This window comes from Bos indicus x Bos taurus, chromosome X (assembly GCF_003369695.1).
Source record: "Bos indicus x Bos taurus breed Angus x Brahman F1 hybrid chromosome X, Bos_hybrid_MaternalHap_v2.0, whole genome shotgun sequence".
Taxonomy (NCBI): domain Eukaryota; kingdom Metazoa; phylum Chordata; class Mammalia; order Artiodactyla; family Bovidae; genus Bos; species Bos indicus x Bos taurus.
This window is the reverse complement of record NC_040105.1, coordinates 29,101,588-29,117,349: the sequence shown is the minus strand read 5'-3', so window position 1 is coordinate 29,117,349 and position 15,762 is coordinate 29,101,588. Positions and strand designations below refer to the sequence as shown.

At 45.0% G+C, this 15,762-nt stretch overlaps 1 protein-coding gene across 1 annotated transcript; it reads right to left on the bottom strand.

Annotated features, from left to right (window-relative positions):
* Positions 1 to 8,293: 8,293 nt before the first annotated feature.
* Positions 8,294 to 10,062, bottom strand: LOC113887648 (melanoma-associated antigen B2-like). The gene has a single exon (XM_027534820.1). It carries the CDS (start codon positions 10,003 to 10,005, stop codon positions 8,722 to 8,724), a length of 1,284 nt encoding a protein of 427 aa, XP_027390621.1. The 5' UTR covers positions 10,006 to 10,062; the 3' UTR covers positions 8,294 to 8,721.
* Between the last annotated feature and the right edge of the window lie 5,700 nt (positions 10,063 to 15,762).

Below are 15,762 nucleotides of genomic sequence, written 5' to 3'. Positions count from 1 at the left end.
AAAGGAGTATGTCATCTTGGAATGGTAGCAACCATGACTGCAGACCCAAAGTGTGGTACACAACAAGTAATTCAACTTTTTCATATAATGTCATGACTTCTGTTTCTTGAGAGCACTTCCAGCACCACTAGCAGCACTTCATATGAGTTCAACGGTGTTATTCAAGGTTTACGGTCTCGTACTAAACACAATGAGAAATACCTGAGAACCACTGGTGATCACTTTTTTTTGAGATCACAGTTTACTACAGAAACTGCTCATCAGAGATGAATAGTGCTATTCATGGTCCATAAGTGTGTGTGTGTGTGTCTGTGTGTGCACAACTTTTGATAAGTTTAACCTTTTCATATTTGTGTATATTTTATGGCAGTAAGTGATAAAATAGACTAGTATCTATATAAATTTTATGCATTCATGACACCTTTCCCTTAATTTTTTATATTTCTAGGCTATGCGTGTCACCTGTGAGTTTTTTCAGGCTATCTCAAATCTCGGAATAGTTTTCCAATGTATTTATTGAAAAAAAATTCATCTATAAGTGGACCTGCACAGTTCAATCTTGTGTTGTTCAAGAGTCAACTGCATACTCAGAAGTAGAAATGCTGAGTCGTACGATAGTTACAGTTGTGATTTTATGAGGAACCTCCACACTGTTTTCCATAGTGGCTGTGCCAATTTATATTCCCAGTAACTGTGTGCAAAGGTTCCCTTTTCTCAACACCCTTGCCAACACTTCTTATCACTTGGCTTTTTGATAATAGCTCTCCCAACAGGTATGAGGTGATCTGTTATTGTGGTCTAGATTACCATCTCACTGATGATTAGTGATGCTGAGCCCCTGTTCACATAGCTGTTGGCCATTTCTATGTCTTCCTTAGAAAATATTTAGGTTCTTTGCTCATCTGTAATTGAGTTGTATGAGTTCCTTTTATAATTTACATATTAACTTATCAGATATATGGCTTGCAAAGTTTTTCTATTTCACCTTTTCATTTTGTTGATTGTTTCCATTGCTCTACAGAATCTTTTTAATTTGATGTAGCCCCACTGATTTTTCTTTTTCTTGTCTGTGTTTCTGTTGTCAAATTAAAAACAAAAAAACACGAAACTTTGCCATGACCAATGACAAGGAGCTTTCCCCTATGTTTTCTTCTAAGAATTTTATGATTTCTGGCCTCATTTTAAAGTCTTGAATCCATTTTTTTGAGTATGATGCAAGATAAGACTCTAGTTTACTCTTTGCAGGCAGATTTTCCGTTTTTTCAACACTATTTGTTGATTGAGGATACATTTTTTTTTTCCTTTTGTATTCTTAGTGCCGTTGTTAAGGATTACTTGCCTATATACGCATGGGTTTATACATGGCTGTATTCTGTTCCATTGATCTGTGTGTATATGTTTATCCTGGTATCACACTGTCTTGAACTATAGTTCAAAATCAAGAAGCACCGTACTTACACCTTTGCTCCTCTTTGTCAAGATTACTTTATCTATTCAAGGTCTTTCGAGGTGTCATATGAATTTTAGCCTATTACTCTGGAAAATTCCACTGGAATTATGACACACATTACATTAAATCTGTAAATCACTTTGGGTAATATGAATATTTTAACAATGTGAATTCCTCCAATCCATATACTTGGGACATCATTTTATTTGTGTCTTTTCCACTTTCTTCAATCAATGTCTCCTTGTTTTCAGTGTATAGATCTTTTACTTCCTTGGTTAAATTTATTTCTAAGTATTTTATTCTTTTTGACGTTTTTGAAATAGAACTGTTTTCTTAATTTTTTTCAGATAGTTTGTTGTTAATGTTTACAAACACAACTGAGTTTTGCGTGTTATTTTGTGTCCTGCAGCTTTGTTGAATTCATTTCTTAGTTCTAACATTTTCCTGGACACTCGGAACATTCACCCCACTCTCACTTTCCCCCACCAAGAAAGGTCACAATCTCTCTTGGTACTGAACTGTGCCAGCCTGAGACAAGGGCTAATGCCAATAAAGTCAAATTGCTGTTCTTACCCATTTCGAGTACAGCTGATCTAAGCTATATGCTTACCTGTGGTAATGCAATTTCTTAATTGCATTCTGGACCTTCTATAAAGGTATTTTGTTACTTATACAATGTTAAAATCTGGGCTGCTGAGGGGATACAGGGGCTGGGAATTCCCATTCCACTGTATTACAGATGCCACTCAGTCAGGACCGTTTTCTTTATTTCCCGATACCAACAATTTTTCTGTGTTTATTCACATTGGCAAGCAAATGCCAGTTCTCTTGACATGTTATCTTGTTCTGAACCACAAAGGGAGATTCAAGGACTTGATTCATTATACAAAATACCAAAACCTTTATACTTACACTGAAATACAGCAATAAGTGGGATATACTTTGTTCATAAACACAGATATGGAAGTCAAATAAACTTTCAATTACAAGGAATAGTATTTTAAGAGTACCAAAAAAGAAAAAGAAAGCCCTAAACAGAAAAAGATACATCTCCCAGTTACTGAGGTCAAGTAAGAACAAAAGAAGACATGAAATATGTTCCTTTCAGCTCCATCTTGGCACTCAGTTACTTGGAATACTTACTCCTGTTTTCAATCACAAGATGAAGCATCTGCCCTGGATGTCTCTATGTGGGAGGAGCTGGAAGACTTAGTTCTGGAACGTGCCCTGCCTATGGCAGTAGTGCTCTGTCTTTGTCAGCTCTCAAGGCCTCTCTCTTCCTCATCCTATGATGGAATTCAGGACCTCCCAGGGCTTATATCAGTAAATGGACGCTACAGAACCCCACTGGTTCTGGGTGGCTATTTCTTTCACTTCTTTTGAAGGGGCTTTATCTATATATCTGACAATTCCTTCTCTGACCTGAGATCGCCCTCCTTAGACCAAAGGTCTCAAGCCCCTGACAACTGTACTGTGAGCACGATGTTCAGCTTGAGAGCTCTGCCTGGAGCCTTCTTATACCTAATATTCTGGGGGTGTTGCTTTCCTCAGTCCAGATGCATGGCTATCTTCCTATAGGCCCTTGCTCCTTTGATAAATGGCTTCTTGGGAAATGTCACATCCCTGAAAAGCCCCAAGCAGTGTCTCTACTGCAAGTGTTGCAGAGAAGTAGTCCCTGTCCTAGGAGTGAGGAGACATGGGAAATCCATGGCATAAGTAAGGGGGCCCAGGTAGAGACCTGTGAGAGAAACAAACATGGTAACCTGTGTCGGGAGCCATGTTAGGCATTACTGACAAAATGGAGGCGTGGCCCCAACCCCCTCTCCTCATCCCGCAGGCAGAGTCCCGGGATTAAAGAGTTAGGTTTTGTGATTCTGACTTGTTCTTTCTTCGGTTGAGTTGGCTGGAAAGAACGTTAAGGTGCTTGTTGTTCTTCAGAAAACTATGAGAAAGCACAAAGCCTTCTGCAGTTGTGCCCATAAAATAATCTATAAAGTAACCATTGGCATTTGTTCAAGGATTTTTACAAAGAATGTCCCAGGGTGAGCATGTAGGCCGCAGCTTGAGGCCATGGGAAGGATTGTTATCTGAGACCTGTTTGTGAGGGAAATGTTGATGGCAAAGGAAGTTTGCTGAATTTAGGGTTTAGGAATAATTAAGAATAGCGAGAAGCCTTTTTAGGAGAGAGTGAGCTTAGGATACTAGGGGCAAGCAGGATTTAGAAAGGTAAGAAATAAACTGAGGGATGTGGTAGGCAGCCCAGACATAAGCATGAGTTACAATGTAATCACAAGTAAACACCATTCTGAGAGAATGGCTGAAACAGGAACTCTGTTTAAAGGGCAACAATGAGACAATAAATCTGGGTGAGGGGGAACTGAAAAATGTCAAACCTCTGACCTAATGTTTTTGTCAAAGTATAAAAGAAGACCTGATGCTTGAAATAAACATGTAGGTCCGTACCTCGAGTCAGAGGCTACATCATTCTTGGCCGGCACCGCTCATCCCTTCAGGCTGATTCCCTGGCTGCTGGAGCTGGACTCCGGCAAACCTGTCCCTTCTCTCCTTCAGCCAGACTTCACAGGGAACTTATGTTCGAATACATAAACTTTATATTTTATGTCTAATAGATATTTCTTTATACAAAGAAATGGCTCTGAGATGACTTGTTTTTGAATCCTGATCTTTGGAGCTTATGTGTAACCGTAAAGCTTTCAGATCTTTTTAGCTTATCCGAGACTTCATATATATGGACAGATGATCCTATTGTCAGCAAACATCATTGCTTTGTTTCTTCTCTTCACATGTCACATTTATTTTAGTTTTATTATTATTATTGCTCTAGCTATGTATTACAATATAATAGTTTGACCTGAGAGTCCTTCTTCTTATTGCTTCTGATACATTTCACAGTAATGAAAATAAAAGGGGAATTAAGGGCACAAGGTCAGCTCAGGCTTGCAGGAGTGAGAGGGTGAGCTTTAGACTAACTCACCTCAAGGGCCTACGACCATCCTTGCCACTTACCAGCCATGGGAAGTTTGTCAGGTCATTAAACTCTCTGAGAGCGCCTCAGGCTCTTTATCTGTGAAGTGAGTTTGAGAAGCCCTGTCTGGAAGGACTGGTAGCATGGTAATTGTAAAGCATCTACCACAGTGCCTGGAAGGCACCATATGCCTCCTTTCTCATGACTGGTGGCTGCACTTTCCAGCAAAGATCTGACCTCCCTTAGGCCTGAAATAGGACCACTTTAGTGGCTCAGCAGTAAAGTATCTGCCTATGGTACATACAGGAGCTTCAGGAGACCTAAATCAGTCCCTGGGTTGGGAAGATTCCCTGGAGGAGGAAATGGCAACCCACTCCAGTTTTTCCCTGAAGAATCCCATGGACAGAGGAGCCTGGGGGCTACAGTCCATGAATCAAAAAAGAGCCAGGCACGACTTAGTGATTCAACAATGACAAAAAGAAGGCCTGATATAAAGAAGTAAGGGAAAGCCTTGCCTGACAGCCCTCCCCGGAGCTTTCTAGAACTGATATCAAAGGGTATGGCATGACACTCTTTGTCTCTATTCAAGGATGGGTCCACTCCTCAGTCTGCACTCAGGCTCCAAAATTTGACTTGTGGTGGGGCCTGGGGAATCCCCTCCTTCTGGACCTGAGGCTTATCTCCTCATAGTAAGACCCATACCTCCCTGTGAGCCTGGAGGAGGAAATAAGGGTGGCCTTATCTAGCTACCCCTGCCCATAGTCTCACAAGGATGAAAGCTCTAGAAGCTGGTTGAGGATAAAAGACAGTTCCTCTCAGGGTCCCAAATCAGGGTTTCAAATCAGGGTCCCAAATTTGACTCTCAGCCAAGCCCAAGATCCCCCCCTCTGTTGACATGGGACCACCACCATCAGACCAAAACCCTAACTTTCCTGCTACTCCTCGGTCAGAACTGAAGGGTCCCTTGGGCTGACAACTCTGCCTGGGGCCTTCTAGCCTGATACTAGGGAGGATTCTATGTGGTCATCCTGGTATGTGGGTTCCCACATTCTTTACCATCCTCACCCTGACTTAGAAATAACCTTGAAATATTTACAACCTGGAAATATTCACTGACTTACCTTAAGGCTTCTCCCCTCATGCCCCCAATTCCCTGAGACCCGCGAGGAAGAGGTGGAATTTGCCTCATTGGGCCACCACAGCCTGTGGTCTTCCGAGGCTAACAGTAGTGGAAGGAATAAGTTCTGCCCCATTGTTTTGAGGTGGGTGGTCTTTTCAGTCATCAGGGTCCTTACCTTGGCTTCTGGCACAATCTGGAAATCATACTTCTATGAGCTGTGGCTGCTCCCTTTGATCAGGATGAGGTTCCTTACCTCCATGAAATGTTCTGGAAGGAAGTGAGTAGGACTCACCATGTCACCAGGCCTAAGTGGCACAGTCTAAGCCCTAACAAGAACAGTGCCCTCTGTAGCCCCCTTCTTTCTGGGAGGGATCCTTCGCTGTCAGTCAGTGCCATCAGTTGATTTCCTTTTAGGAACTGGGTACCCTTCCTCAGCTGATAGAGGCTTCCTCCATTAGTCCAAGGATTTTAATGCCCTGAAGCCATTCTCCTTCAAGAAATAAGGGATACACTTACTCTGTGAAAGCCCTGCCTCTTCCCTCCCAGGGCCCATTACATTTGCAGGACTTTCTAAGAATTTATCTGTAATGGGGTAGTTGGCTGACACACTCCTCATACAGGACTGTGAAAATGTCATGCCTGGGATTTCCATTCTCTGATGAAGAGCCAGCCTATAAACCAAGGTCCACATCTCCTTGACACCCTCCAGTCAGAAGTCAGGGGGCCCTTGAGCTGGCTAGCACTTACCTATGCTTCCCAGGGCTAACTGGAGAGGAGGGACTTAGTGTAGCCCTGTCGGCTGGGGTTGAGGGGCTTCCATATCCACACCCTGGGTCTTCAATTTGACTCTGCACCCTTCCTGGGGCTCTATTCTCTGCTGATCTGAGGCTGAGGACTCTGCTGATTCCCAATGTCCCCACCTTCCTGGGACCTGAGCTGAAAATGTTAACCATAGCAGCCTGGATTGTTCTGGACTTCATGGGATTGCCAATGAGGACGGGTCTTTACAAGTTGCTACTGTTGTGGCTGGGTCTTTCTATCACCCTCATTCAGGTTTATCACCATCATTTCTGAGAGACTGACCCTCTCTCCTATCTAACCTCAGATCAGAACTCGGTCCCAAGACCAAGTTTCTGAGAAGCCTGAAAAATAAGCGAGGCATGCTTAGCCTAACAGTTCTGAGATCCTGTGTCTGAGAGCAGACGGGAGTGCTGTCCCAGTGACTCCCACCCCATATTCTGGGGTGTTGCTCTCCTCAATCCTCCTCCATGGGGTCCTCACCTTGCTGTGTCTTGGATTAAAGGCTTCTGGGGAAATTCCACATCTCTGCAAACTCTTGAGCCGTTTGCTCTGCAGTGCTACAGAGAATGAATGGGTCCCTGTCCCAGGAGTGATGGGAGATGGACAAGCTATAGCCCAAGGAGTCCCAGGAGAGGTGGCAGCCCGTCAGGGAAAAAAAAAAAAGTACATCAATCTATCTCCTCATCAGCCAGGTGAAGGTTCTCATGGCATTTCTGTTCTGATAGATTTACTTTCTATAGGCAAGAGACTGTAAGCAAGATATGGAGAGCCCTTGGTCTTCAGAGGTTATCTAACATGGCCAACGTACATGCTTATACTGGCACAGAATATTGTCTCTTTCTTTCATCCGTGAGTAATGAATAAGGTATACGTATTTTTTGTTAAATATATTTGGTATTCTTACTGCTCTGGCTACACATTCCAATCCAGTAGCTTGAGCACAAGGGCATTCTTTTTTTATCACCTAGGACAAATTTTGAAGTGCTGAGAAAAACACTGAAATACAAGATACAGGGTGGGGACTTTACTGGTGGTCCAGTGGCTAGCACCCCAGGCTCCTGATGCAGGGGGCCCAGGTTTGATCCCTTGTCAGGGAAGTAAATCCCATGTGCCGCAAATAAGATTCAGCACAGCCAAATAAATAAATAAATAAAAAGTAAATAATAAAGAAAAGGAAATGAAATGTCAAAAGTACTTGTTTAAAAAAAGACGAGGGTGTGTCTCAGGGTGGGGAGAGAAGAATAGTACGACTGCTCATGTTAGTTTAGGGCAGGAGTCTAGTCCCAGCTCTGTCAATTACCAGCCTTAAGTATTTTGGCACAAAACCAAACTCTAACTCTATAAGCCTCAGGCTCTCCACTGTAAAGTGAGTTTGATAAGCTCTGTCTGGTAGGATTGGTGGAATATATGTATTTATGGAAAGCATTGGGCACGGCGCCTGTATCTATTGAGACATTAGGGGCAATGGCAGTTATCACTATGATTATCTTGACCTCAGATGTTACATCAGCTGGGTTTTTTGTTTTTTGCTTTTTTTGGCATCTAAGAGATGTCAGGGACTATGCAGTGTTCTAACTGATAAAAAATAAAAAAAGATCCAACCTCCCCAATCAGCCAAACTTCTGCTTAGCAATGAAACCAAAGTAATATGTTCTTGCCACCCCCTCTTTACCTTGCTTCTTTCTTGTTCGTTCTGATTTAGAGAGTAACTCAGCCTCTTCCAAATAATGACAGCTTCTCTGAGAAACTATAACTGCATGGGCAGAGGCATGCACTGCTTTTTTTTTTTTTTTGACTAAACATTGCCAGTACAAGCATGAAGTTTTCTTAAGAGCAGATGCTCAATTAATGTTTGTGTAAAAGAAGAACCACGTATAAATCATTTGCTGTAATTTATATTCTCAAACATTCTTGAAAAATATAATCCAATCAAAGTATATATCTTTTACATTTATATAAAGGGAAACTAAACAGAGAGTAAGTAAAGCAAACCCCAAATTGACAAACTTTCAGCTATTTGTCTGTGCTTCTATGTTCTGAGCCTTAGTGTGGTGTCTTGCATATTTCTATGGATATTCTTATCCTAAAGTGTAGTTATTCTCATCTTGGATCACAAAAGTGATTTGAGGATTTCCAGTATGTATTTCAAAGAACAAAACTCTTAATCCTAAATCTGACAAACAGCAAACAGCATGAGACCCACGTAATTCAAATACTTCTATCATGAACCTAAAATAAACTTTGTTGTAAAAAGTAACAATTGAAAATTGAGGAATAAAAAGTCAACAAGTTATTGATGCATATTCGGAACACAGGTTGACAGGCTTTTCCAACCACAAAGTGAAGAATGGGCTTCAGACCACACTAGGGGCCAGATGAGTGGCTGGATGTGGCCCTGGAGTGGGCACTGGTTGAGGCAGAAGTGCCATCCCTGGCTGCAGCAGAAGTGCCATCCCTGGCTGCAGCAGAAGTGCCATCCCTGGCCGAGGCCAAAGGGCCAGCACCGGCCAAGGCAGACATATCAGCCATGGCTGAGGCTGAAGTGCCAGCCCTGGCTGCAGCAGAAGTGCCAGGTCTGGCCGAGGCAGAAGGGTCAGCGCTGGCTGAGGCAGAAGGGCCGGTCCCGGTTGCAGCTCTGGCTCCGGTTCTCTCTGCCTCCTCTCTCAAAGCCTCCTCATAATGCGGCAGTAAGGCGTCAGGGACCAAATTGTTGACCTTGGTCAAAAATTGCAGGACTTTCGTCTTGCTGTTTTCTGTGAGCGCTTTAGGACCCCAGAGGAACTCATAGCGAGGGGGATTGCTGCCAGGCACCTGGTTGTATTCCAGGTACTCTTCCTGCACCAGATTTTCTGTGATGAGCTTCCTGGTGTCTCCAAAGATGAAGTGCATTCTTCCATCATAGATGCCCAGAATATTCAGGAACTTCCAGACCTCCTCCTCAGAGGCACGATGGCCATTCAGGTAGATGACACCCAGCAGAGGCATCAGAAGACCATTCTTCGGCAGCCCCCAGTCACCTCTCATAGACTCACTGTCGCTGAGATCTAGGTTGCTCACCAGGGTATAGCAGTGACTGTTGGGCCTGACTTCCTTCAGCACCATGCCAAACACCATCTCCATGTGCTCAGAGGCCCTGCTGAGGATCTCAGGGAATTGCGCCTTGTACCTTCTGTGGATAACCTTCACCATTTCTGACCTCTTAATTAGCTCCCTCATCTTATATTTTAACAGCATGTACTTCACCAAATTCTCTGACTCCATGGTCAGAAGATCTGTATGAGAGCTCTCAGCAGCAGCTGAGGCCTGGGAGGAATTTTCACCTCCCTGAACTTGGCCCTCGGCACCTACACCAGATCTCGAGCGTGCTGTGCCACCTACTCCAGATCTCGAGCGTGCTGTGCCACCACCACCAGATCTTTTGCGTATAGCACCTGCAGCAGCACTGGTGGTGCCTTGGGCTCCTGGAGGCCCCTTGGGGGTGCCAGCAGCAGACAAGCTTGAGGGAGCACTCTCTGAATCAGGAGGGGAGGAGGAGGTGGTCTCTTCTCCCCTAGATGTGGTAGCCTGATCATGAAGACCCTGGATCTCAGCCCGGGCCTGGCGACGTTTCTCACGAGCACGGTGCTTACTCTTCTGCCCACGAGGCATGACAGCTGTGGTCAGGGACCGCAGGCAGGGGTCTGGGCCAATAGACAGGAGATTGGGGCACCTGGAGGATGGAGAATGAGGTGACATGAGCACGTTAGAACAGGGAGATTCTACCTTGGCTTAATCAAAGGCCGCCTCTGCAGGTGTCCTTGAGGACACTGCCCTAGCAACCCATAAGCCTCCTGCTCAGCCTGTCCCCTGAGAATCCCAGAGGAAGAACAGAGGCCTTACTATTCCTCTGCATCCTCTCAGCCCTGCTTTGCATTTACTGAGGTGACACCAGGTGCTGACAGTGGGGTCCTCTCTGCTCATCTTCAGTATTATCACATCAAGTCCTGGCTCTGATGCAGACACTTCAGAACTCCACATGATCCAGAAGCAAGTGAAGGGATGCCTCAGTCCACCTCCCTCCCAGGGGATACCCAGTGCTGAGAGCTCAGTAGGGTCTTTTCTACCCTGACTTCACTGGGATCATCATTCATGGTCCTTACCTTGGCTCCTTAAAATGCTGGGCACTATTCTCCATTTGCTAACTGGTGGCTGCACCTTCAGACAAGACATTTCCCCTCCCCTAGACTTGGTATAAAACAGTAAAGCAGATGTTCAACCTCACAGCCCATCCCTGAGATTTCCTGGGCTGAAATCCAAGGGTTGGGATGCATGCTCTGAGTCCTCACTCAGGTTCCTTAACTGGGCGCCTGGCAGAGAACCTCCCCTTTCTCCTGAACTGATACCTGTCTGATAGTAAAAGCCAATCACCCTGTGTCCCCACAGGAGGAAGTGAAGATGACCTCATCTTCCCAAACACGGTCTCCTAAGAATGGAAGCTGTTGCAGGCAGGTTGATGTCCCTGTGGTCCCATTCAAGATCCCAATTCAAAGTTAAAATTTTTTTTTTTTTTGCTTCTCTTTTCTTCTATATGTCTTTTTTAAAACAAATTTATTTATTTTTAATGGAAGGATAATATCTTTACAATATTGTGTTATTTTCTGCCCCACATCAATATGAATCAGCCATAGGTATACTGTATGTCCCCTCCCTCTCCAAACTCTCTCTCCCCTCCACCCCATCCCACCCCTCTTAAGCTGTTAGAGCACTGGCTTTGAGCTCCCTGAGTCATAAAACTAATTCCCAGTGGTTATTTATTTTACATATGGTAATGTGAACGTTTTCAATGTAACTCTCTCAATCTGTCCCTCCCTCTCCTTCCCCCACTGTTTACACATTGTGTTCTCTATGTCTGCAGAGCCAGGCTGTCCTGCAAAGAGGTTCATCAGTACCATCTTTCTGGATTCCATATATATGCATTAATATATGATATGAGCTTTCCTCCTTCTGACTTAATTCACTCTGCATAAAAAACTATAAATAAAACTACCACATGAGCCAACAGTACCATTACAGAGGATATATCCTGAGGAAACTAACTGAAAAAGACACTTGTACTCAAATGTTCACTGCAGCACTATTTACAATAGCCAGGACATAGAAGTATCCAAGGTCTACAGTTGACACATGACAGGGTCTAAGAGCACTCCCTCTGTTCACCACTGCCTTAGCTGACCACTCCTTAGCCCACAGTGGGGACTGACATGTATTCTTGAGGTCTGCCAGGGATGACGTCAGGGAGGATTTGGTCCGAATGATGTGGTGTCGAACATATCCATAGCCCCCGAGGTTCTCACCATGACCCCTGGCAAATCTGAAACCCTCCCTTAATAACCTAAGGCTACCACTTTGACCTGGTTGCTCATTTCCCTGAGATGTCCCGGCAAGTGTCATGTCAAAACGCCCAATTCTCCCAGGCTTTAAAACAGGGCTGGCGCTTTATGTGGCCCCGTTTCTTAAGGAAGTGGCCGCCATCCTTACTCAGCGACACAACCATGAATCATGTTGCAGACTAGCTCCCTTTGTTGAACTGGGTTTATTCGGTTAGAGCAAGGTTCTCACTTCACCAAAACCACCTCCAGTGGACACCAGGGGGCACCACAGTTGGCCAGCTTAACCGAGGCCTCCTAGAGCCCAGTATAGGGGAGTCGCTCAGTGTGGCCCTCTTGCAGTGTCGAACTCTGCTCCTCAGCCCTCAGGGCCATAATCTAGGTCCTAGACCTCCTACGGGGTAGAATCTGGGCCTACCCCCACAGACCAACGCCTTAGCCTGAGACACTCTAGACCACATTCAGCCGATAGCTCTGAGGGGCCCACAAGAGCCATATCACAGGGGTGGGATGTGGATGGGTCACTTTTATTACTGGGAGGGTTGGGAAAGTCCCTTCAGCTACATTCAAGTCCTCACCTTGGTTCCAGACGAGTCCTGGACACTAAGTCTCCGCCAAACGGTTACTGCGGCTACTGGTCGAGCTCCTCGCCTTCGAAGCGGAAGTGGAGGGGAGCTGCGTAGGGTCCTACGTGAGGTCGTCTGGGGTCGACGGCAAGGGCAGCATGCTACGGGAAGCCCGGTAGCTCAATATTCATCTGTCCCTGGATTCGCTCTCAGGGTCCTACGTGTGCAGTTTATCAAAGCCCCGAACGCCTCCATCTATAAACCCAAGTCCTACAGCCCCCAAACAAAGCCCTTGCCTTCCGAAGTCCCTGCTACTGCTGCTGCTAAGTCACTTCAGTCATGTCCGACTCTGTGCGACCCCATAGATGGCAGCCCTCCAGGCTCCCCCTTCCCTGGGATTCTCCAGGCAAGAACACTGGAGTGGGTTGCCATTTCCTTCTCCAACCCAAGTCCCTAGTGGAAGGAATCAGAGCACTGTTCTGGGGAGATCCTCTCATTAGCACTGATCGTCCTCACCTTAAGTCCGGTTATGGTCAAGATGACACCCCTCTGCAGATCTGGGGCCCTATCCTGCTAGAGAAGGCCTTGTCCTCCCTGAGTTCACACAGGTGGAATGTGGGGACCACTTAGAAGTAGCTGTTCTGGGTCTCTCAGAGCTAAGAATTTACAGAATGCTGTTTGGCTCCCTCTCCAGCGGTCCCCACTAACACTCAGCATTGTCATCTGAGGTCCTGCTTAGGCTCAGGTTCCTCCACCCATCTAATAGGCTGATCCTATTAGACAGAGGCCTCACCTCACTGAGAATTTCCAGACTGAAATCAACCTGACATCTGTGCCCTGAGATTCCTGGGGAGCACAGCGATAGAGATTTTCCAGGGCCTCCTTCGATGCAGTGTGTGCTACTGTGAGTGCACTTTCACGTCCTCACATTGACACGGGACGAACCCTGTAACTCCACTCTCTGCTTTGTGAAGCTACTTGTCTTACATCAAGGTCCTAGTCTCCTTGAGAATTCCAAGTTGGAAGTCAGGGTGACCCTCATGTGATCGTAGTCCAGAAGGGCCTCCGAAAACAGGCAGCAGGGATGCAACTCGAGTCCTTCTGGATTCCTCTTGCTCAGCATCCTTACTACATCTACCACAGCCTGAGACTGCTCCTTCTACTGATCTAAGATAGCTCTTTGGGTGACCACTATAATCAGGAGTCACTGTCTCCACAGTCCTCTTTTATGGAGTTCTGATATGAGTTTCTGTTGCTTGATTAAAGGCTTCCTGGGAAATGCATATTCCTACAAACACTTGAGCAGTTACCCTCTAGCAAATCTTGGAGAAAATGGGTCTCAGTCCCCAAAGTGATGTAAGATTAGGAAAATGCAGCAGAAATCAAGGAACTCAGGACAGATGTTATGCTGTCAGAGAAAAAGAGCTGATATATTTCTTCTCCTCAGCCAGATTTTGGGTGTGTGCTTAGTTGCTCAGTCATGTCCTACTCTTTGCAACCCCATGGACTGTAGCCTGCCAGGCTCCTCTGTCCATGGGGATTCTCCAGGCAAGAATCCTGGAGTGAGTTGCTCTCCTCCAGCGGATGTACCAAACCCAGGAATCAAACCCAGGACTCCCACATTGCAGGTGGATTCTTTACTTTCTGAGCCACCAGATTTAGGGTGGTTCTAAAATGTTTGCTTTCAGGACCCTCCTGTTGGTCCAGTGGTTATGACTCTGTACTCCCAGTGAAGGGGCCCCAGGTTCGATCCCTGGTCAGGTAATTGGATCCCACATACCAGAACTAAGAGTTCATGTGCCACAACTAAAACTTTCATATGCCACAACTAAAGAGCCTGCATGTGGCAACAAAGATCCCGAGTGTCACAGCTAAGACTCAGAGCAGCCAAAAATAAATATTTTTAATTAAAAAAATTAAGTATTTACTTTCTACATAGAAGCATAGCACCTGATAATCTTGTAAGCCCTTGATAACTTGAGGGTGTCTGAATTTGCACATGCAGATAATCATATGGTTAGTGAGCATTATCTCTTTCTCTCCTTTATCTCTCTTAATTCTTTTGGTTATGTGCTATGTGGCAATATTGATGGTAGGAGAGTTTGGGGGAGAGTGGATACATGTCTATGTATGGGTGAGTCCCTGCACTGTTCATCTGAAACTGTCACAATATTCTTAATCGGCTATCCCCAAGCAAAAAATAAACGTTTAAATTACAGAAAACAAAACTGTGCTTCCAGTGTAAGGGGTATGAGTTCAAACCCTGGTTGTGGAATTAGGATCCCATGTTTCAAGGGGCAGTCCTAAGATGGCAGAGGAATAGGATGGGGAGACCACTTTCTCCCCCACAAATTCATTGAAAGAACATTTGAATGCTGAGAAAATTCCACAAAACAACTTCTGAACGCGGGCAGAGGACATCAGGAACCTACAAAGGCAGTTTATTGTCTTCAAAAGGAGGTAGGACAACATATAAAAGATAAACATAGAGATAAAAGAGGTAGGGATGGAAATCCATCCCGGGAAGGGAATCTTAAAGAGAGTAGTTTCCGAACACCACGAAACACTCTCACTGGCGGGTCTGTGGTGAGCCTAGGAATCTTAGAGGGAAATATAATCGGGAGGAAAAAAAAAATACATACATAAATAATTAAAACCCACAGATTACATGCCTAATGGCAACTCCCAGTGGAGCAGCAGCCTAGACACTCACGTCTGCCACTAGCAAGGTAGGGGGGCGGCGGGGGGGGGGCGGCTTGACAGGGAGGCGCAGGCTGCATTGCTTAGGGTAAGGACCCCGTGTCTGAATGCCCCGAGGGCAATCTGAGGGAACTAAATTGAGATAGCAACCCAGACTCTGGGATAGCTATCCCGTGAAGAGCTAATACCCAGTGATTTTCTTAATGGCATCTGGGAACGCATCTGTTGCCTGTTGATTTCGCAAAAGCTGCTTCTCCTATTATTTTGATATTTTAAGTCAAACCTCTTTCTAAATTTGTCAGGCCATCCTTTGCTGCCATTAAATTCTCCAGCTTTAGATCCTTCACACCCGCCTTTTGCTTTAGGTTGTCATAATGACTTTTATTTTTCTTCAATCATATTAGAGTCTATAGGTATGCCTTGCTTATTGCAATCCTGCACCCACATACAAGCTATATTTTAAACACAAGATAAAAATGTAGTTCACAAAAAGCACAAGGTTTTCACACCTGCTGGTGTAGCTGCACTTAAATTTCCTGTTCTTTTTCTTACAGTGGTCCTTATGCTGGATTCATTCATCTTGAAATGGTGGCAACCACGATTGCAGACCCACACTGTGGTACACAACAAGCAATTCAACTTTTTTGCATAATGTCGTGACTTCTCTCTGCTTCTTGAGAGCACTTCCAGCACCACTAGGGGCACTTCATATGAGTCCTATCATGTTATTCAAGGTTTACAATATATCATAGTAAACACAATGAGAACTACCA